A 22,982-nucleotide genomic window follows, 5' to 3' on the forward strand; every position below is an offset into this window, starting at 1 on the left:
AACGATGCAGCGGATACAGAGTGAAAAGAGCATCCTGGATGAACCAGACTCTCCCCTGGAGGTTAGTTATATAATGATCTTGCCAATTTTGAAGCGTAAACTTTTTTTTCTGTTGCTCATAGTTTTTACTAAGAACCAATTAGCGCTAGTCAAGAGTCAGCACCATGGACAGAGGCACTTAACTTGTTCCATCGCTTTTGACAATGGGTGTCTATCTTAACGTATTGATGTTTTGTCAACATGTGAAGGTATGTTAGTATTTTACGTTTAGTTATTGGTGATGGTGTAAAATTTGAATATAAATCGTTTCGTGACTTTTTGCCAAGACACGTCGAAAGACTGTAACTCAATATAAACTTGGCGGGGGGAGGGGGGCTATCTATGTCATGTATTTCGCTTTGTTGAATTTGTGACAATATTTTAAAGTAACTCGTCACATATCATCATGACTTAATAGTTCAGTTCAGTGGTATACGTAAAAAATATAGACTCTGTGATCTGTTCAACTAAAATACTTTATAAGGGAACTAGTATTCTCTAGTGTTGCAGACGTTAACTCTTTTATGGGCTGTGTTATCCTGGTATTTGTAAAAACAATTAGACTTCGTGCACAACAGGGTTTTCCTTTAGTTTTCCAGGCGTTTTCTGTAGTTCCTAATTATGTACTCGTAGGGCCGCTGTTGGCCAGTGTGTTGATATTTCAGGGCACATTTAAAGAGAAACCTCGCTCGCCATGATGATATCACAGAGAGAAAGACGTCGTGTTCAAACGTCGGATATCATTTTAACTAGAGCCGTTTTCAACCTTTCTTTAACCGATTCGAATGGTTTCGGAGTGATGTCTATGTTTTATCACCTGTAAGGGACATTCGGTAATTGTGGATAATATTTTTTTCCTGCCAATTTTTCAGGGGAACAGTTCGAACAGAACAATGAAACGGCAAGCGCTGTTGTTTTCCTTGGTCTTTTATCTCGGTCCAGTCATCGGCCAAATCAGCTACTCTATTCCCGAGGAGATGCCGAGTGGCTCTTTAGTCGGTAATATTGCCCAGGATTTGGGTTTGGATACAAAACGACTGAAATCTGGAAGAGCTCGCGTTTATACGGGAGACGGTGTGGAATATATTGAGCTAAACGGGGAACGCGGACTTCTTCTAATCAAAGAGAGGATCGACAGAGAAGCGCTTTGCAGGCAGACAACACCTTGCGCTTTACATTTTCAGATCATTTTAGAAAACCCTATGGAGTTTTACAGTGTCACAGTCGAGATTATAGACATAAATGACAACCCCCCTACCTTTGAGAAAAGCGAGGTAACCTTTAAAATCAGTGAATCTGCTGTAATCGGAGGAAAATTTGTTCTGGACAGAGCAATAGATCTTGATGTCGGCAAAAATGGTCTTCAGAAATATGAGCTTAAACCTACCGATAATTTTGTACTGAAAGGGGACAGTCAAGGTAGTGGAACGGAAAAGGCTGAAATGATTTTACAGAAGCCTCTTGACAGAGAAAAGGAAGAATCGATATCACTAGTTCTAACAGCCTTTGATGGCGGAGATCCGCAAATGTCAGGTACAATTCGAATTTTCATCACGGTATTAGATGCTAATGATAATGCGCCTGTCTTCACACAGTCCACCTACACAGCCACTGTTTTTGAAAACGCCCCGGAAGGGACAGTTGTCACGAGTGTTAGTGCGTCAGATGCAGATCATGGATCAAATGGTAGAATAAAGTATTCCATTACAAACAGTTTAGATCAGGCGCATGCCTTGTTTCAGATACATGAAGAAAGCGGAGAAATAAAATTAATTGGAAACATTGATTATGAAAATGCACGAAATTACCATATTAACATACGTGCAAGTGATGATGGTGGACTTACAGATTCGTGCAAAGTTATCGTTGAAGTGGTGGATATAAACGACAACAAGCCAACGATTAATATAATGTCAAAATCAAATATGATATCTGAACACTCTAAACCTAACACTGTTGTTGCGATGATGAATGTTCAAGACCCAGATTCAAATGAAAACGGTAAAGTCCACTGTTTTATCAATGATAATACACATTTGTCTATTAAGGCAGCATCTAATAATTTCTACAGCTTAGTAACAGACAGTGATTTAGACAGAGAGAGAGCCTCTGAGTATAACATCACTGTGACCTGCTCTGATGAGGGAGTGCCCTCCCTCTCCAGCAGTGTCACTCTAACCTTACAGATCTCAGACGTTAATGATAACGCACCTCTCTTTGAGAGAAGCTCATATGAGGCCTACATTGTAGAAAACAACACGCCAGGTCTCTCTATATTCACAGTCAAAGCCACAGATGCTGACTGGAACCAGAATGCCCGTGTTTCTTACATACTGGAGGACTCCTCCGTTAACGGAGTACCAGTCTCCTCATATGTGTCCGTTAGTGCTGATAGTGGAGTCATCCATGCAGTGCGCTTTTTTGACTACGAGCAGATCAAAGATTTCCACTTCCGCGTAAAAGCGCAGGATGGAGGCTCTCCTCCACTCAGCAGCAACGTGACTGTGAAAATAATGATCCAAGACCAGAACGACAACCCCCCACAGGTTCTGTACCCAGTCCAGACTGGTGGCTCTCTGGTGGCTGAAATGGTGCCTCGTTCAGCAGATGTGGGCTATCTGGTGACGAAAGTGGTGGCTGTTGATGTGGACTCTGGACAGAATGCCTGGCTCTCCTATAAACTGCAGAAAGCCACAGACAGGGCGCTGTTTGAAGTGGGCTTACAGAATGGAGAAATCAGAACTATCCGCCAAGTCACTGATAAAGATGCTGTCAAACAAAGACTGACTGTTATAGTGGAGGACAACGGGCAGCCCTCCCGTTCTGCTACAGTCGTTGTTAACGTGGCGGTGGCGGACAGCTTCCCTGAAGTGCTGTCGGAGTTCACTGAGTTGACACATGACAAGGAGTACAATGACAACCTGACTTTTTACTTAGTCTTGGCTCTGGCTGTAGTTTCCTTCCTCTTCATCACGTGTTTAGTGGTTATTATATCAGTCAAAATCTACAGGTGGAGACAGTCTCGCATCCTGTATCACTCCAACCTGCCTGTCATTCCATATTATCCACCACGTTACTCAGACACTTTGGGGACAGGGACTCTGCCACATGTGTACAATTACGAGGTGTGCAGGACGACTGACTCCAGAAAGAGTGACTGTAAGTTCGGCAGAGCTGGTAGTCAGAACGTGCTGATAATGGACCCCAGTTCTACAGGAACGATGCAGCGGATACAGAGTGAAAAGAGCATCCTGGATGAACCAGACTCTCCTCTAGAGGTTAGACTTACATGCTGATATTTCATACTTTTGGAATCTTTGTGCTGTTTTCGATCTGTCAAGAAACTTATGACTTTTTCAGTATCTAGTTTCATTTGTGCTTTCTTATTTGTTTTGTTACCACATGTCAGTGTCAATCAGTACAGACTGCATATATTCCATGTGCTTGTCTTTGGAGTTTTACTCCTGTAGGAGCCATATGTTAGTCTTTCCTTTTTTGGATTAAGAGGGTTGGTTTAAGTGCACACACTGTATTGGTGCACGGTTGTGGGGCGTGACTCATGGGTGTGCATTAGATGATAAATGTCGTTGCACTCACCTGTTCACAGCACCTGCTGTTTGATGAGCAGAAAGGTAGGGTGAGCATTACGGGAAACTTTCTATTGACCGCAGCTTGATGTATAGTTTAATGCACTAGTTGATGCCGTAGTCTGATGTTGTAGTTTGACATAACAATTGGTGTAATATTTTGTCAGTTGCAGTCATGTTTGTTTGTGCAGTCTCTGCATTTGTAATACATTTGACCCAATGTACTGAGTTGTGGGTTTGGACAGTACAATGTGGAATAAAAGGAACAAATAGCTCAGAAGTGCATTTTATGTGTTTATTGTTGCGCATAGTCAATATCCTCATGTTTAGCCTGCCACGGACGGTGGTGTTGGAGGAGCCGCAACACCACCAGTGAATATGCTTACATAAAGTCACTAACCTTTGAACCTATTACGCATTAGGTATGACGCATTAGTTTTAATTATTAAAACACTTAAATGGTTACATTGTCAGTTTTGTAATCTAATCTAATCTGTAACAGGTTAGATTATCTAAAAGCTTTAAAGTTTACTAGTCATAATAATAATAATAATAATAATAATTATTATTATTATTATTATTATTATTATTATTATTATTATTATTATTATTAGTTGTTATTATTATTATTAGTTGTTGTTGTTGTTGTTGTTGTTTTTGTTTTCTATGAGCATCATCATCATCCTCATTCCAGATTTTGCTGTTTGGTCTGTTGAACAGAAAGGGCCGCTATTGGCCCGAGTATGGCAGCGTTCGTCAACGCTGAAAAATGTACCTCCCCTTTAGATTTGCACACTGGTAGACAATGAAACGCACAGTAACCGCCTGTTCTCTTTTATAAGGAATACCGCTTACGGAGATCGAAAACTTATTCTTTTTTCGCTGAAACTGTCTTTGAGATATGGTCGGAATTATTATCATGATTCGTGTGGATTGCAGTTTTATTAAAAGGACACAGGATTATCCCTGCAAAACAATGAGGCGGCAAGTACTGTTGTTCTTCTTGGTTTTCTCTCTCACCTCGGTGTTCGGGCAGGTCAGTTACTCCATTCCTGAGGAAATGGAGAAAGGGTCTTTAGTGTGTAATGTGGCTCAGGATTTAGGTTTAGACATTAAAAGGCTGAAATCCGGCAGAGCGCGCGTTCATTCTGGAGATAGTGCCGAATATATTGAGCTGAATAGAGACCGTGGTGTCCTCCTTATAAAAGAAAGGATAGACAGAGAAACGCTGTGTGGCGACACGACGCCCTGTGCTTTACTTTTACAGATGATTCTGGAAAATCCGATGGAACTGTTTCGAATAACAATAGAAATCACAGATATTAATGACAATGCTCCCAGCTTTGCGTCGAGCGAAAAGCGCTTTGAAATCAGCGAGTCAGCCATCATTGGGTCTAAATTTGTGCTAGAGAAAGCCATCGATGCTGACATCGGTACAAATGGTCTCCAGAGCTATTCCCTTAATCCAACAAACAACTTTGCGCTGAAATTAGAGAACCAAGCGGATGGGAGTAAGAAGGTGGAAATGATTCTACAGAAGCCTCTGGATCGAGAGCAAGATCAACATATATTGTTATTATTAACTGCTCTGGATGGCGGACAGCCGCGTATGTCAGGTACAATGCAGATCACTGTTAACGTGTTGGATGTAAACGACAATGCACCAATTTTCACTAAGCCAGTATATAAAGCAACAATAACCGAGAATTCACCGGCTGGAACCAGCGTTATAACTGTTAGAGCATCTGACAAAGATGGAGGCTCTAACGGGGAAATATCATACGCGATTTCAAACAGCAAACGTCGTTTGTCCGATTTATTTCAGATTGATAGAAAAACTGGAGAGGTTACCGTGATCGGTCAAATAGACTATGAAAAAACGAAGCTCTTCCAAATAGATATAGAAGCTACGGACAATGGTGGGCTCTCTGATTCCAGTAAGATTCTCTTAGATGTTACTGATGTCAATGACAACAGCCCTCAGCTGAAAATATTGTCTAAGTCAGATGCCATTTTAGAAGACTCGCCTGAGAGTACTGTAATTGCAATGCTAAGCGTAAATGACCCTGACTCTGACAGGAATGGTGAGGTGAAGTGTAATATTAATGATAATGCTCCTTTTAAAATACTGAATACCATGAATGGCTTTTACAATTTGCTGACAGAGGTTGCTTTAGACAGAGAAGTTGCGTCTCATTATAATATCACTATGACCTGCTCTGATGAGGGAGTGCCCTCTCTTTCCAGCAGTGTCACTCTCACCTTACAGATCTCAGACGTTAATGATAACGCACCTGTCTTTGAGAGGAGCTCATATGAGGCCTACATTTTAGAAAACAACACACCAGGTCTCTCTATATTCACAGTCAAAGCCACAGACGCTGACTGGAATCAGAATGCCCGTGTTTCTTACATACTGGAGGACTCCTCCGTTAATGGAGTGCCAGTCTCCTCGTATGTGTCCGTTAGTGCTGATAGTGGAGTTATCCATGCAGTGCGCTCTTTTGACTACGAGCAGATCAAAGATTTCCACTTTCGCGTAAAAGCGCAGGATGGAGGCTCTCCTCCACTCAGCAGCAACGTGACTGTGAAAATAAGGATCCAGGACCAGAACGACAACCCCCCTCAGGTTCTGTACCCAGTCCAGACTGGTAGCTCTCTGGTGGCTGAAATGGTGCCTCGTTCAGCAGATGTGGGCTATCTGGTGACTAAAGTGGTGGCTGTTGATGTGGACTCTGGACAGAATGCCTGGCTCTCCTATAAACTGCAGAAAGCCACAGACAGGGCGCTGTTTGAAGTGGGCTTACAGAATGGAGAAATCAGAACTATCCGCCAAGTCACTGATAAAGATGCTGTCAAACAAAGACTAACTGTTATAGTGGAGGACAACGGGCAGCCCTCTCGTTCAGCTACAGTCATCGTTAACGTGGCGGTGGCGGACAGCTTCCCTGAAGTGCTGTCGGAGTTCACTGAGTTGACCCACGACAAGGAGTACAATGACAACCTGACTTTTTACTTAGTCTTGGCTCTGGCTGTAGTTTCCTTCCTCTTCATCACGTGTTTAGTGGTTATTATATCAGTCAAAATCTACAGGTGGAGACAGTCTCGCATCCTGTATCACTCCAACCTGCCTGTCATTCCATATTATCCACCACGTTACTCAGACACTTTGGGGACAGGGACTCTGCCCCATGTGTACAATTACGAGGTGTGCAGGACGACTGACTCCAGAAAGAGTGACTGTAAGTTCGGCAGAGCTGGTAGTCAGAACGTGCTGATAATGGACCCCAGTTCTACAGGAACGATGCAGCGGATACAGAGTGAAAAGAGCATCCTGGATGAACCAGACTCTCCTCTAGAGGTTAGAATAATTATTACATCACAAATGGCACAATATAACTTGTTATTTTCGTTAGTCTTTTTTTCAGCACCTTGGAGAGCAACATGTATAAGTATATAATTTGGCTTGATATGAAAAAGACTGCTACGTATGTAATATGATCTGAGGATCGTTTTCAACTTTTGTGAGATTCTTCTTTTATTTTAGACAGTTTTTATATAAAATGTTATACACACCATTTAAATTTAAGTGGCTTTCTGGGTATTTACACTTTTGTCGTCTTTCTGCATACATACATCTATTCGCTTCCGCTTATCCTTTTCGGGGTTGCGGGGGTGCTGGACCTTATCCCAGCTGTCATAAGCCGAGAGGCGGGGTACACCCTGGACAATAACTTGTTATTTTAGTTCATCTTTCTTTTCTTCAGCACCTTAGAGAGTAACATGTATAAGTATATCATTTAGTTTGTTATGAAAAAGACGTACGTATTTAACATTATTTGGGGGTGGTTTTCAACTTTTGTGAGATTCTTCTGACTCTCCTCTGGAGGTTAGTTAAAAAATGATTTGGCCAACTTTGAAGTGTTAACTTTTTTCTGTTTGAACCAGATCGATGATTCTGTTCATCTTGACGTAGCGTTTCAGTGGGAGAAAGGTTTTGTCGCTCATCCAAGTGACTTCTTCAGTTCCTAGGAACGAACCTCCCAGCCCATTGTTCCTTCAGTGGTGCTAGTTTCAATCATTATGCAAATGTGCTGCTTATAAGATTGGGAAAACCTGCAGTCAGCTGAGACTGATGAGTGACGAAACGTTTGTCCCACTGAAAACGTTATGTCCAGATGAACAGAATTAACTTTTGAGGATTTGCTTACCTGGATGATTGAGCATGCATCAAGATGTCTGCACCAGACTTGTGTTTCTGGATGAACCAGACTCTCCTATAGAAGTCTGTCTTTTGGGTTTAATATATTTTTTTTTAATCTGCGTGTATACGTGAGGTACTATTCTGTGAAAAATAAACGCGAGTCCGACAGCGATTCAGCACCTTGGACAGTGACAAATAGGGCACAGTTCTACATTGTTAGTCGTTTTATGCGCTTCTTGTATATATTTGTATGCCTGGAGTAAATTCTTTTTTTTTTTTTAAACAATCTCTCGTTTTCATTCTGTGTGAATGAATTTCCATTGTTACGTTCATTCCAGTGTTGCTTAAGATGAGAAAACGCCGTTTGGTTTTTCTGTCATCCTCCTCATTTTCATTATAGACATGCACTGGCTTTTTTCTACTTCTTTTTTGTCCTTCTTCTCCTACTGTTTGCCTCGTGTACTTTCACCTTGTGAACTCATCGCGCCGCTGTTGCACAATGTGTCAAGTTATTGACTCTCTTTAATAACACATCCATCCAGTCAGCATCCCGGCATATTACGAAGCACACTCAGACGTAGAACGCACAGTTTAGGAATCAGATCAAATTTACGGGCAGCTTAAAACGGATTCCTACTATAACGGGTGGATTAAAACAGATTCCTTTTTTATCTTTTCTATTCATTTTGGTGGAATTTTAATCGTTAAACGGAATAAAACAACATAGCCGTGGTGTGACAGCGGTGTCGGACAGAACAATGGAACGGCAAGTACTGATAATCTCCATTTTCTGCCTCAGTTATGTGGTTGGGCAGGTTAGCTATTCAGTTCCAGAAGAAATGGCGAAAGGATCTTTGGTCGGCAATATAGCCCAAGATTTAGGTTTAGATGTCAAACGTCTTAGGTCAGGTAAAGCTCGTCTCTATACCGGAGACAGCGCTCAGTACATCGAGCTGAATAGAGAAAGAGGAGTCCTCCTCATTAAAGAAAAAATAGACCGCGAAGTCCTGTGCAGACAGACAACGCCTTGTGCTTTACATTTTCAAATAACGTTGGAGAGCCCACTGGAATTATTCCCAGTTACGGTTGAAATTACCGATGTTAATGATAATGCTCCTGTTTTCCAAAAGGAGGAGAGAGTGTTTGAAATCAGCGAATCAGCGATCGTCGGCTCTAAGTTTATGCTAGAAAAAGCAATAGACACAGATATCGGACTGAATGGTCTGCAGAGATACACTCTTAAGCCGAGTGACAATTTTGTTCTTAAATTGCACTCACAAAGTGATGGAAGCAAGAAAGTAGAAATGATTTTACAGAAGCCATTGGACCGAGAGAAACAAGAACATATATCTTTAGTTTTGACTGCGGAAGATGGAGGTGAACCGCAAATGACAGGAACAATGAAAATCTATGTTACCGTATTAGATGCAAACGACAATGCACCTGTTTTTAGTAAAACCGTTTACAAAGCAAGCATTACGGAAAACTCTGTTAAGGGAACACTTGTTACTAAGGTCACGGCTTCTGACGCAGACAAAGGCACAAATGGAGAGGTGACCTATGTAATTGGAAATAGCATGGATACAGTTTCAAAGTTATTTCATATTAATAATGAAGGTGATGTGATATTAGAGGGTCTGATTGACTACGAAACTGAAAAAAATTATAATATAGACATAGAAGCAATCGGTCAAGGTGGACTCTCTGACTCAAGTAAACTAATCATCGATGTAATTGACGTGAATGACAATAGACCCGTTGTAAATATGATTTCAGCGTCAGGCACAATACCGGAGGACTCAGCCCGCAAGACAGTAATAGCTTTAATGAGCGTAAATGACCCTGATTCTGAAAATAATGGGAAAGTGAATTGCGTGATAAATGAAAATATTCCATTTGAAATTAAATTTACATCTAACAATTTCTATAGTTTAGTGACAGACAGTGATTTAGACAGAGAGAGAGCCTCTGAGTATAACATCACTGTGACCTGCTCTGATGAAGGAGTGCCCTCCCTCTCCAGCAGTGTCACTCTCACCTTACAGATCTCAGACGTTAATGATAACGCACCTGTCTTTGAGAGGAGCTCATATGAGGCCTACATTGTAGAAAACAACACACCAGGTCTCTCTATATTCACAGTCAAAGCCACAGACGCTGACTGGAACCAGAATGCCCGTGTTTCTTACATACTGGAGGACTCCTCCGTTAACGGAGTGCCAGTCTCCTCATATGTGTCTGTTAGTGCTGATAGTGGAGTCATCCATGCAGTGCGCTCTTTTGACTACGAGCAGATCAAAGACTTCAACTTCCGCGTAAGAGCGCAGGATGGAGGCTCTCCTCCACTCAGCAGCAACGTGACTGTGAAAATAATGATCCAAGACCAGAACGACAACCCCCCTCAGGTTCTGTACCCAGTCCAGACTGGTGGCTCTCTGGTGGCTGAAATGGTGCCTCGTTCAGCAGATGTGGGCTATCTGGTGACGAAAGTGGTGGCTGTTGATGTGGACTCTGGACAGAATGCCTGGCTCTCCTATAAACTGCAGAAAGCCACAGACAGGGCGTTGTTTGAAGTGGGCTTACAGAATGGAGAAATCAGAACTATTCGCCAAGTCACTGATAAAGATGCTGTCAAACAAAGACTGACTGTTATAGTGGAGGACAACGGACAGCCCTCTCGTTCAGCTACAGTCGTTGTTAACGTGGCGGTGGCGGACAGCTTCCCTGAAGTGCTGTCGGAGTTCACTGAGTTGACGCACGACAAGGAGTACAATGACAACCTGACTTTTTACTTAGTCTTGGCTCTGGCTGTAGTTTCCTTCCTCTTCATCACGTGTTTAGTGGTTATTATATCAGTCAAAATCTACAGGTGGAGACAGTCTCGCATCCTGTATCACTCCAACCTGCCTGTCATTCCATATTATCCACCACGTTACTCAGACACTTTGGGGACAGGGACTCTGCCACATGTGTACAACTACGAGGTGTGCAGGACGACTGACTCCAGAAAGAGTGACTGTAAGTTCGGCAGAGCTGGTAGTCAGAACGTGCTGATAATGGACCCCAGTTCTACAGGAACAATGCAGCGGATACAGAGTGAAAAGAGCATCCTGGATGAACCAGACTCTCCTCTAGAGGTTAGCATTTCTGAATAATACGTTTTTGAATAATCGTTATGTTGCACACTAAAGTGGTTGGAAAGATAAAACTACACTTGTATTTTCTCCCATTATCTTCTTTCTATCATTTTAGCCATTTCATAATTTGAAAAAGGTATTAGAAACCAATTTACATGTTGTAATTTGTGTGCAAAACTAAGCAATATTGCTGTGTTGATCTATATTTACCAGGGTATTCCAAACCCAGCTAAGCCATATTTTAGTACTTATTTTTCATATTAGTAGTCTAAATATTTTAGGACATTTTAATAGTGTATTGGAATACTTATTGAAAACGGAATTTTAGGCCTGAAAAAGTCATATCAGTTATAACAGGCTTTCCTGTAAAGATGAGAATGTTACAACACATAAGCCCCGTTTCTGTTGCATTTGCTCACCATGTTGTATTCAATCGCTGACAGCGTGTTTATTCTATATCTGTGTACATGAGTGCCAGTGTCTTCTGTTTTTTGTTTTTGTTTTTTGGGAGGGTTTCAATCTTGGGGAATTCCTTACACCAACCTTTTTTTCTTGCGATATCTTTAATCCACTTTCAATTGCATTTAACGACATAGAATACCAGTTGACAGTATAAACTCGTCTAACTTTAATATTTTTGAGATCGCTCCAAATGTTTGTTTGTTTTTTTCATCTTTTCTCCTGTAGTTTTGCCGTCTGTACTCTGAGGGACGCTGTAGTCTAGCATGTTACTCTGCAAGCGTACGTTGTCAACAGTTCCTCCCCAATCTTAAAACCCCAGCGACAGGAGGCACATACTGGATAGAGGACACGACGTTTTCGGGTGGACGGGAAAACATGTCTCGGTTATTGTTTTGTTCTTTGTCGAGGAATATGCACTGACCTTCTGGCGTTCCTTGGGAATAAAGGTTGACGCATTTTATTCAGCAGAAAAAAACGTGTGTTTCTGCCTGTGTCATATTACCGAGGAGAACAATGAAACGGCAAGTACCGTTTTTTGTCTCGTTCCTTTTTGTCAGCTCCGTTTTGGGGCATGTCAGCTACTCCATTAACGAGGAAATGTCAGTGGGTTCCGTAATTGGAAGAATAGCACAAGATTTGGGTTTGGACGTAGAGAAATTAAAATCACGCAAGGCTCGTGTGTTTTTTGGTGATAGCAGAGAATATATTGAGCTAAATAAAGACAGGGGAGTCTTCCTTATCAAAGAAAGAATAGACAGAGAGACGCTCTGTGGTCAGATGATTCCATGTGCTCTACAATTCCAAATTATTTTAGAGAAACCTATTGAATTTTACAGAGTACATGTTGAAATTGTGGATATAAATGATAATGCCCCCCTTTTCGAAAAAGGGGATATTAAATTTAAAATAAGCGAGTCTGCAGTCATCGGGTCGAAATTTGATTTAGAAAGGGCGGTGGATTTGGATGTGGGAATTAATGGTCTCCAAAACTACATCCTCAAACCGACTGATAATTTTGCTCTTAAATTACACAATCAGGCAGACGGCTCCCGAAATGTTGAGATGGTTTTAAAACAGCCTCTTGACAGAGAGAAAAATGAACATTTATCTTTAGTGTTGACGGCCGTAGATGGAGGAGAACCTCAGCTGTCAGGGACAATGCAGATTCAGATCACGGTGTTAGATGCTAATGATAATGCACCCGTTTTCACGAAGTCGGTATACAAAGCTAATGTCGCAGAAAATTCACCAAGAGGCACAGTTGTGACTATAGTCAGTGCATCAGATGCTGATTACGGATCATATGGACGAATAACGTATTCGATCGGAAATACTTTAGACGACGTCAGACAGTTGTTTGAGGTAAATGAACACACAGGCGAGGTTAGATTAACAGGAAATATTGACTACGAAAGGTCAAACAATTATCGGATAAATGTGCGTGCAAGTGATGACGGAGGACTAACGGACACATGCAAAGTAATAGTTGACGTTATAGATGTGAACGATAATCACCCCATTATTAACATAATGTCTGAAACAAATGTTATATCTGAAGATATCAAAAGCAACACTGTAGTGACAATAATTAATATTCAAGACATAGACGACGGCGAGAATGGCAAAGTCAGCTGCACAATAAATGAAAATATTCCGTTCATATTACAATCAACGGAAAATAATTTCTATACTTTAGTAACAGACAGTGATTTAGACAGAGAGAGAGCATCCGAATATAACATCACTGTGACCTGCTCTGATGAGGGAGTGCCCTCCCTCTCCAGCAGCGTCACTCTCACCTTACAGATCTCAGACGTTAATGATAACGCACCTGTCTTTCAAAGGAGCTCATATGAGGCCTACATTGTAGAAAACAATACACCTGGTCTTTCTATATTCACAGTCAAAGCTACAGACGCTGACTGGAACCAGAATGCCCGTGTTTCTTACATACTGGAGGACTCCTCCGTTAACGGAGTGCCAGTCTCCTCATATGTGTCCGTTAGTGCTGATAGTGGAGTCATCCATGCAGTGCGCTCTTTTGACTACGAGCAGATCAAAGATTTCCACTTCCGCGTAAAAGCGCAGGATGGAGGCTCTCCTCCACTCAGCAGCAACGTGACTGTGAAAATAATGATCCAGGACCAGAACGACAACCCCCCTCAGGTTCTGTACCCAGTCCAGACTGGTGGCTCTCTGGTGGCTGAAATGGTGCCTCGTTCAGCAGATGTGGGCTATCTGGTGACTAAGGTGGTGGCTGTTGATGTGGACTCTGGACAGAACGCCTGGCTCTCCTATAAACTGCAGAAAGCCACAGACAGGGCGCTGTTTGAAGTGGGCTTACAGAATGGAGAAATCAGAACTATTCGCCAAGTCACTGATAAAGATGCTGTCAAACAAAGACTGACTGTTATAGTGGAGGACAACGGGCAGCCCTCCCGTTCAGCTACAGTCGTTGTTAACGTGGCGGTGGCGGACAGCTTCCCTGAAGTGCTTTCGGAGTTCACTGAGTTGACGCACGACAAGGAGTACAATGACAACCTGACTTTTTACTTAGTCTTGGCTCTGGCTGTAGTTTCCTTCCTCTTCATCACATGTTTAGTGGTTATTATATCAGTCAAAATCTACAGGTGGAGACAGTCTCGCATCCTGTATCACTCCAACCTGCCTGTCATTCCATATTATCCACCACGTTACTCAGACACTTTGGGGACAGGGACTCTGCCACATGTGTACAATTACGAGGTGTGCAGGACGACTGACTCCAGAAAGAGTGACTGTAAGTTCGGCAGAGCTGGTAGTCAGAACGTGCTGATAATGGACCCCAGTTCTACAGGAACGATGCAGCGGATACAGAGTGAAAAGAGCATCCTGGATGAACCAGACTCTCCTCTAGAGGTTAGCATTTCTGAATAATACGTTTTTGAATAATCGTTATGTTGCACACTAAAGTGGTTGGAAAGATAAAACTGCACTTGTATTTTCTCCCATTATCTTCTTTCTATCATTTTAGCCATTTCATAATTTGAGAAAGGTATTAGAAACCAATTTACATGTTGCAATTTGTGTGCAAAACTAAGCAATATTGCTGTGTTGATCTATATTTACCAAGGTATCCCAAACCCAGCTAAGCCATATTTTAGTACTTATTTTCCATATTAGTAGTCTAAATATTTTAGGACATTTTAATAGTGTATTGGAATACTTATTGAAAACGGCATTTTAGGCCTGAAAAAGTCATATCAGTTATAACAGGCTTTCCTGTAAAGATGAGAATGTTACAACACATAAGCCCCATTTCTGTTGCATTTGCTCACCATGTTGTATTCAATCGCTGACAGCGTGTTTATTCTATATCTGTGTACATGAGTGCCAGTGTCTTCTGTTTTTTGTTTTTGTTTTTTTGGGGGGGGGTTCAATCTTGGGGAATTCCCTACACCAACCTTTTTTTCTTGCGATATCTTTAATCCACTTTCAATTGCATTTAACGACATAGAATACCAGTTGACAGTATAAACTCGTCTAACTTTAATATTTTTGAGATCGCTCCAAATGGGTTTTTTTTTTTTTCATCTTTTCTCCTGTAATTTTGCTGTCTGTACTCTGAGGGACGCTGTAGTCTAGCATGTTACTCTGCAAGCGTACGTTGTCAACAGTTCCTCCCCAATCTTAAAACCCCAGCGACAGGAGGCACATACTGGATAGAGGACACGACGTTTTCGGGTGGACGGGAAAACATGTCTCGGTTATTGTTTTGTTCTTTGTCGAGGAATATGCACTGACCTTCTGGCGTTTCTTGGGAATAAAGGTTGACGCATTTTATTCAGCAGAAAAAAACGTGTGTTTCTGCCTGTGTCATATTACCGAGGAGAACAATGAAACGGCAAGTACCGTTTTTTGTCTCGTTCCTTTTTGTCAGCTCCGTTTTGGGGCATGTCAGCTACTCCATTAACGAGGAAATGTCAGTGGGTTCCGTAATTGGAAGAATAGCACAAGATTTGGGTTTGGACGTAGAGAAACTAAAATCACGCAAGGCTCGTGTGTTTTTTGGTGATAGCAGAGAATATATTGAGCTAAATAAAGACAGGGGAGTCCTCCTTATCAAAGAAAGAATAGACAGAGAGACGCTCTGTGGTCAGATGATTCCATGTGCTCTACAATTCCAAATTATTTTAGAGAAACCTATTGAATTTTACAGAGTACATGTTGAAATTGTGGATATAAATGATAATGCCCCCCTTTTCGAAAAAGGGGATATTAAATTTAAAATAAGCGAGTCTGCAGTCATCGGGTCGAAATTTGATTTAGAAAGGGCGGTGGATTTGGATGTGGGAATTAATGGTCTCCAAAACTACATCCTCAAACCGACTGATAATTTTGCTCTTAAATTACACAATCAGGCAGACGGCTCCCGAAATGTTGAGATGGTTTTAAAACAGCCTCTTGACAGAGAGAAAAATGAACATTTATCTTTAGTGTTGACGGCCGTAGATGGAGGAGAACCTCAGCTGTCAGGGACAATGCAGATTCAGATCACGGTGTTAGATGTTAATGATAATGCACCCGTTTTCACTAAGTCGGTATACAAAGCTAATGTCGCAGAAAATTCACCAAGAGGCACAGTTGTAACTATAGTCAGTGCATCAGATGCTGATTACGGATCAAATGGACGAATAACGTATTCGATCAGAAATACTTTAGACGATGTCAGACAGTTGTTTGAGGTAAATGAACACACAGGCGAGGTTAGATTAACAGGAAATATTGACTACGAAAAGTCAAACAATTATCGGATAAATGTGCGTGCAAGTGATGACGGAGGACTAACGGACACATGCAAAGTAATAGTTGACGTTATAGATGTGAACGATAATCACCCCATTATTAACATAATGTCTGAAACAAATGTTATATCTGAAGATATCAAAAGCAACACTGTAGTGACAATAATTAATATTCAAGACATAGACGACAGCGAGAATGGCAAAGTCAGCTGCACAATAAATGAAAATATTCCGTTCATATTACAATCAACGGAAAATAATTTCTATACTTTAGTAACAGACAGTGATTTAGACAGAGAGAGAGCATCCGAATATAACATCACTGTGACCTGCTCTGATGAGGGAGTGCCCTCCCTCTCCAGCAGCGTCACTCTCACCTTACAGATCTCAGACGTTAATGATAACGCACCTGTCTTTCAAAGGAGCTCATATGAGGCCTACATTGTAGAAAACAACACACCAAGTCTCTCTATATTCACAGTCAAAGCCACAGACGCTGACTGGAACCAGAATGCCCGTGTTTCTTACATACTGGAGGACTCCTCTGTTAACGGAGTGCCAGTCTCCTCATATGTGTCCGTTAGTGCTGATAGTGGAGTCATCCATGCAGTGCGCTCTTTTGACTACGAGCAGATCAAAGATTTCCACTTCCGCGTAAAAGCGCAGGATGGAGGATCTCCTCCACTCAGCAGCAACGTGACCGTGAAAATAATGATCCGGGACCAGAACGACAACCCTCCTCAGGTTCTGTACCCAGTCCAGACTGGTGGCTCTCTGGTGGCTGAAATGGTGCCTCGTTCAGCAGATGTGGGCTATCTGGTGACTAAAGTGGTGGCTGTTGATGTGGACTCTGGACAGAATGCCTGGCTCTCCTATAAACTACAGAAAGCCACAGACAGGGCGCTGTTTGAAGTGGGCTTACAGAATGGAGAAATCAGAACTATCCGCCAAGTCACTGATAAAGATGCTGTCAAACAAAGACTGGCTGTTATAGTGGAGGACAACGGGCAGCCCTCTCGTTCAGCTACAGTCGTTGTTAACGTGGCGGTAGCGGACAGCTTCCCTGAAGTGCTGTCGGAGTTCACTGAGTTGACACACGACAAGGAGTACAATGACAACCTGACTTTTTACTTAGTCTTGGCTCTGGCTGTAGTTTCCTTCCTCTTCATCACGTGTTTAGTGGTTATTATATCAGTCAAAATCTACAGGTGGAGACAGTCTCGCATCCTGTATCACTCCAACCTGCCTGTCATTCCATATTATCCACCACGTTACTCAGACACTTTGGGGACAGGGACTCTGCCCCATGTGTACAATTACGAGGTGTGCAGGACGACTGACTCCAGACAGAGTGACTGTAAGTTCGGCAGAGCTGGTAGTCAGAACGTGCTGATAATGGACCCCAGTTCTACAGGAACGATGCAGCGGATACAGAGTGAAAAGAGCATCCTGGATGAACCAGACTCTCCTCTAGAGGTTAGACTCTTTAAATTCTGATAAACCTATACAATACTATTCCCTGCTGTTTTTACTACCTGTCCAAGTTATTTCAGTACCTTGGATAGCGAAGGGATTATCGCTTTTATTATTGTGTATCTTTTTTTCCCTAATCATTGCCCTATTTTGCTTACACTTCAGTTGAGTAGTTTCGTACTGAATTAATATTTTATTACTAAGGGAACTCGTTGTCTAATGTAGTATTATCTTATTTGTCATTAAAACGGAATCATTAATGTGTTTTGTCTGGTATTTCGATAAAATTTATAGGTGTAGTGTTAGAGAGACTTTTAAATCCTGAACATTGCACTTTCGAGTTTTGAACTCAGTGGGCCGCTGTTGACCAGCGCCAGCATGTTTTTAAATGATTTGAAACACGGCACATCCTCCGTCCTCTCAAAGAGCGAAGGACTCGTGTGCATGCGGCATTCACTGTAGTGCATAAGGTAGAAGGCACAAATAATCGTCACGGAATAACCATATCGTTGGATTTTAATTCATCAACTTTGCTGTACATTTAATTTTTGCTCTGTAACGCGGATTGCAAAACAAAGAGAGAACATTAGTTCTGTTCGACGGATGTGCTTAACAGAACAATGAAAGGGCAAGTACTGTTGTTTTTCTTGGTCGTCTTTCCTCGTTTTGTGTTCGGTCAGGTCAGCTACTCTATCCCCGAGGAAATGGCGAAAGGCTCTTTAGTCGGTTATATAGCTCAGGATTTAGGTTTAGATGTTAAACGATTACAAGCCGGCAGAGCTCGTATCCACACCGGAGACAATGCAGAGTATCTTCAGCTTAACAAGGAAAAGGGACTACTCGTCATCAAAGAAAAAATAGACCGCGAGGCTCTCTGTGGCCAGACGACGCCTTGTGCTTTACATTTTCAAATTGCTTTAGAAAATCCAATAGAAATATTTCCCGTCACTGTGGTAATCACAGACATTAATGACAACGCTCCCGTATTTGAAAGGGAAGAGAGGCGCTTTGAAATCAGCGAGTCTGCAGTCGTCGGTTCTAAATTCATGCTAGAAAAAGCAATAGATCCAGATATAGGATTAAATGGTCTTCAGAGCTATACATTGAAGCCCAACGACAATTTTATACTTAAAATGAACAGTCAGTCTGATGGTGGTAAAAAGGTCGAGATGATTTTACAGAAGTCTCTAGACAGAGAGAAGCAGGAGTATGCATCATTGCTGTTAACAGCTGTTGATGGAGGAGAGCCTCAAAGGTCTGGGACTATGCAGATTCATATTACAGTGTTAGACGTTAATGATAACGCCCCAGTTTTTACACAAACCGTTTATAAAGCTGAAATCAAAGAGAACTCAGTCAATGGGACAGTCATTACCAAAGTGAGCGCTTCCGATGCAGACAAAGGCTCTAATGGGGAGGTTAGCTACGTAATTGGAAATAGCATGAGGGGCCTTTCAAATGTATTCGTCATTATGGAAGACGGGCATCTTGTACTAAATGCCCCTGTTGATTATGAAAAAGCCCAAAAGTATGAGATTTACGTAGAGGCAGTGGACAGAGGAGGGCTGTCTGATTCGAGCAAAGTCATTATTGATGTAGGAGACATTAATGACAACAGTCCAGTTATAAAAATAATATCATCGTCAATTTCAATAGGAGAAGATTCGTCTTCGGGCACAGTGGTAGCTGTAATGAGTGTTAATGATCCTGATTCCGACGTAAATGGTAAAGTCGGGTGTACGATTAATAAAAACACACCATTTGCAATTACTTCTACATCCAGCAATTTTTACAGCATTATAACAGACAGTGATTTAGACAGAGAGAGATCCTCTGAGTATAATATAACTGTGACCTGCACTGATGAGGGAGTGCCCTCCCTCTCCAGCAGCGTCACTCTCACCTTACAGATCTCAGACGTTAATGATAACGCACCTGTCTTTGAGAGGAGCTCATATGAGGCCTACATTGTAGAAAACAACACACCAGGTCTCTCTATATTTACAGTCAAAGCCTCAGACGCTGACTGGAACCAGAATGCCCGTGTTTCTTACATACTGGAGGACTCCTCCGTTAACGGAGTGCCAGTCTCCTCATATGTGTCCGTTAGTGCTGATAGTGGAGTCATCCATGCAGTGCGCTCTTTTGACTACGAGCAGATCAAAGACTTCCACTTCCGCGTAAGAGCGCAGGATGGAGGCTCTCCTCCACTCAGCAGCAACGTGACTGTGAAAATAATGATCCAGGACCAGAACGACAACCCCCCTCAGGTTCTGTACCCAGTCCAGACTGGTGGCTCTCTAGTGGCTGAAATGGTGCCTCGTTCAGCAGATGTGGGCTATCTGGTGACTAAAGTGGTGGCTGTTGATGTGGACTCTGGACAGAATGCCTGGCTCTCCTATAAGCTGCAGAAAGCCACAGACAGGGCGCTGTTTGAAGTGGGCTTACAGAATGGAGAAATCAGAACTATCCGCCAAGTCACTGATAAAGATGCTGTCAAACAAAGACTGACTGTTATAGTGGAGGACAACGGGCAGCCCTCTCGTTCAGCTACAGTCGTTGTTAACGTGGCGGTGGCGGACAGCTTCCCTGAAGTGCTTTCGGAGTTCACTGAGTTGACCCACGACAAGGAGTACAATGACAACCTGACTTTTTACTTAGTCTTGGCTCTGGCTGTAGTTTCCTTCCTCTTCATCACGTGTTTAGTGGTTATTATATCAGTCAAAATCTACAGGTGGAGACAGTCTCGCATCCTGTATCACTCCAACCTGCCTGTCATTCCATATTATCCACCACGTTACTCAGACACTTTGGGGACAGGGACTCTGCCACATGTGTACAATTACGAGGTGTGCAGGACGACTGACTCCAGAAAGAGTGACTGTAAGTTCGGCAGAGCTGGTAGTCAGAACGTGCTGATAATGGACCCCAGTTCTACAGGAACGATGCAGCGGATACAGAGTGAAAAGAGCATCCTGGATGAACCAGACTCTCCTCTAGAGGTCAGAATAAATATTACATCACAAACGGCGCAATATAACTTGTTATTTTCGTTAGTGTTTTTTTCAGCACCTTGGAGAGCAACATGTATAAGTATATCATTTATTTTATTATGAAAAGTGCTACGTATTTAACATGATTTGAGGCTCGTTTTCAACTTTTGTGGGATTCGTCTGTTGTTTTAGACAGTTTTTATATAAAAAATGTTATACACAACATTTAAAATTAAGTGACTTTCTGGGTATTCACGCTTTTGTTATGTGTCATCATTTCTCCTGTAATTTTCCTGTTTGAACTCAATGGGCCGCTGTTGCCTTCTTTGTTGCAGTTGTGGTATATTTTCTGCTGAGCCGCCTCTCCTTTTCGGTGTATTGGAGAGAAACGGCAGGACCGACCGCATTGTCTTCGTTTGTCAGGCGGATATGCACAAAGGCGACGCAAATTGTAACAATTTTCCTTCCGTTCTGAGGATTGTTTTTCTTCGTATTAATTGTGATTGTCCGTCTGCCATCCAAAGGGATTTTTAGGAGTCTTTCTTTTAATCTTAACGACCCACATACACAAAATGAGACGGCAAGTACAGCTGTGTATTTTACTTCTGGTTGTTTGTGATGCTTTCGGGCAGGTCAGTTACACTGTTCCGGAGGAAATGGCGAAAGGTACCTTAGTTGGAAATATAGCTCAGGATTTAGGCTTAGATGTTAAAAGGCTAAAGCTGGGCAACGCTCGTGTTTATTCTGGTGATAGCAGAGAATACGTCGAGTTAAACGCCGAGAGAGGAGTCCTTCTAATCAGAGAGCGAATAGACAGAGAGGCGTTATGCGGTGACATGACGCCGTGCGCTGTGCATTTTCAGATTGTGTTAGAAAATCCTATGGAGTTTTACAGTGTTACAGTTGAAATAACAGATATTAACGACAATCCGCCAACTTTTGAAAAAAATGAAATTAAATTCGTCATTAGTGAATCTACCGTTGTTGAGGCTAAATTTGATTTAGAAAGAGCTGTAGATTTGGATGTGGGTACAAACACTCTCCAAAGTTATGTCCTCAAACCAAGCGATAATTTTATACTTAAATTACACAACCAAGCTGACGGTACAAAAACTGTTGAAATGGTCTTACAAAAGCCCTTGGACAGAGAGAAAAATGATTTCATTGCGTTAGTGTTGACCGCTGTAGATGGAGGAGAGCCACAGATGTCAGGAACAATGCAGATTTTTATTTCAGTGTTAGATGCCAATGACAACGCACCCGTTTTTACGCAGCAGGTATACAAAGGCACTGTATCCGAAAATGCTACAAAAGGCACAACTGTGACTTCTGTTCGTGCTTCAGATGCTGATCATGGATTGAATGGTAAAATAACATATTCAATCACAAATACTTTGGATGATGTCAGACATATGTTTGAAATAAACGATGAAAGCGGTGAAGTTAAATTGATTGGGCGGTTGGATTATGAAAAGAAAAGACATTTTCAAATCAATGTACGGGCAAGGGATAACGGAGGACTCACTGATTCTTGCAAAGTTATTGTCGATGTCGTTGATATAAATGACAATGAACCAACGATTAAAATTATGTCCAAATCAACAATTATATCAGAGAGTGCAAAGCCCAACACAGTTGTTACAATGATTAACATTCAAGACCCAGATTCAGATGAAAATGGTAAAGTTCAATGTTTTATAAGTGAAAATATTCCTTTCGTGTTGAAATCCACATCTAATCATTTCTATACCTTAGTAACAGACAGTGATTTAGACAGAGAGAGAGCCTCTGAGTATAACATCACTGTGACCTGCTCTGATGAGGGAGTGCCCTCCCTCTCCAGCAGTGTCACTCTCACCTTACAGATCTCAGACGTTAATGATAACGCACCTGTCTTTGAGAGGAGCTCATATGAGGCCTACATTGTAGAAAACAATACACCAAGTCTCTCTGTATTCACAGTCAAAGCCACAGACGCTGACTGGAACCAGAATGCTCGTGTTTCTTACATACTGGAGGACTCCTCCGTTAACGGAGTGCCAGTCTCCTCATATGTGTCCGTTAGTGCTGATAGTGGAGTCATCCATGCAGTGCGCTCTTTTGACTACGAGCAGATAAAAGATTTCCACTTCCGCGTAAGAGCACAGGATGGAGGCTCTCCTCCACTCAGCAGCAACGTGACTGTGAAAATAATGATCCAGGACCAGAACGACAACCCCCCTCAGGTTCTGTACCCAGTCCAGACTGGTGGATCTCTGGTGGCTGAAATGGTGCCTCGTTCAGCAGATGTGGGCTATCTGGTG

At 42.1% G+C, this 22,982-nt stretch overlaps 7 protein-coding genes across 18 annotated transcripts in view; all 7 read left to right on the forward strand.

Annotated features, from left to right (window-relative positions):
- LOC146524648 (protocadherin beta-16-like) overlaps positions 1-22,982 on the forward strand; it is a 277,164-nt gene that overhangs the window by 235,414 nt on the left and 18,768 nt on the right. The window lies entirely within an intron of this gene.
- LOC146524650 (protocadherin gamma-C5-like) overlaps positions 1-22,982 on the forward strand; it is a 298,508-nt gene that overhangs the window by 209,799 nt on the left and 65,727 nt on the right. The gene's annotated exons all lie outside the window — the stretch shown is intronic.
- On the forward strand, positions 68-4,198 carry LOC146524674 (protocadherin gamma-A11-like). Its single transcript, XM_085174955.1, has one exon. It carries the CDS (start codon positions 933-935, stop codon positions 3,333-3,335), a length of 2,403 nt encoding a protein of 800 aa, XP_085031081.1. The 5' UTR covers positions 68-932; the 3' UTR covers positions 3,336-4,198.
- LOC146524675 (protocadherin beta-16-like) lies at positions 4,233-21,256 on the forward strand. Its single transcript, XM_085174346.1, has 2 exons — positions 4,233-7,447; positions 20,807-21,256. The coding sequence occupies exon 1, from the start codon at positions 4,528-4,530 to the stop codon at positions 7,084-7,086; it is 2,559 nt and encodes an 852-aa protein (XP_085030472.1). The 5' UTR covers positions 4,233-4,527; the 3' UTR covers positions 7,087-7,447; positions 20,807-21,256.
- On the forward strand, positions 8,589-14,935 carry LOC146524676 (protocadherin beta-16-like). Its single transcript, XM_085174933.1, has 2 exons — positions 8,589-9,820; positions 13,181-14,935. Exons 1-2 carry the CDS (start codon positions 8,589-8,591, stop codon positions 14,343-14,345), a joined length of 2,397 nt encoding a protein of 798 aa, XP_085031059.1. The 3' UTR covers positions 14,346-14,935.
- Positions 15,057-17,710, forward strand: LOC146524677 (protocadherin beta-16-like). The gene has a single exon (XM_085174923.1). The coding sequence runs from the start codon at positions 15,305-15,307 to the stop codon at positions 17,708-17,710; it is 2,406 nt and encodes an 801-aa protein (XP_085031049.1). The 5' UTR covers positions 15,057-15,304.
- On the forward strand, positions 18,307-20,807 carry LOC146524678 (protocadherin beta-16-like). The gene has a single exon (XM_085174467.1). The coding sequence runs from the start codon at positions 18,307-18,309 to the stop codon at positions 20,800-20,802; it is 2,496 nt and encodes an 831-aa protein (XP_085030593.1). The 3' UTR covers positions 20,803-20,807.

This window comes from Neolamprologus multifasciatus, chromosome 2, assembly GCF_963576455.1.
Source record: "Neolamprologus multifasciatus chromosome 2, fNeoMul1.2, whole genome shotgun sequence".
In the NCBI taxonomy this organism is placed as follows: domain Eukaryota; kingdom Metazoa; phylum Chordata; class Actinopteri; order Cichliformes; family Cichlidae; genus Neolamprologus; species Neolamprologus multifasciatus.

Bases quoted from the DNA above. Each gene is read 5' to 3' on its own strand.
- LOC146524678 (XM_085174467.1), top strand. From the start codon at position 18,307: ATGAAAGGGCAAGTACTGTTGTTTTTCTTGGTCGTCTTTCCTCGTTTT.
- LOC146524676 (XM_085174933.1), top strand. From the start codon at position 8,589: ATGGAACGGCAAGTACTGATAATCTCCATTTTCTGCCTCAGTTATGTG. The intron at 9,821-13,180 runs CTGCTCTGATGA...CATCACTGTGAC, and splicing joins GAGTATAACATCACTGTGAC to CTGCTCTGATGAGGGAGTGC.
- LOC146524677 (XM_085174923.1), top strand. From the start codon at position 15,305: ATGAAACGGCAAGTACCGTTTTTTGTCTCGTTCCTTTTTGTCAGCTCC.
- LOC146524674 (XM_085174955.1), top strand. From the start codon at position 933: ATGAAACGGCAAGCGCTGTTGTTTTCCTTGGTCTTTTATCTCGGTCCA.
- LOC146524675 (XM_085174346.1), top strand. From the start codon at position 4,528: ATGGTCGGAATTATTATCATGATTCGTGTGGATTGCAGTTTTATTAAA.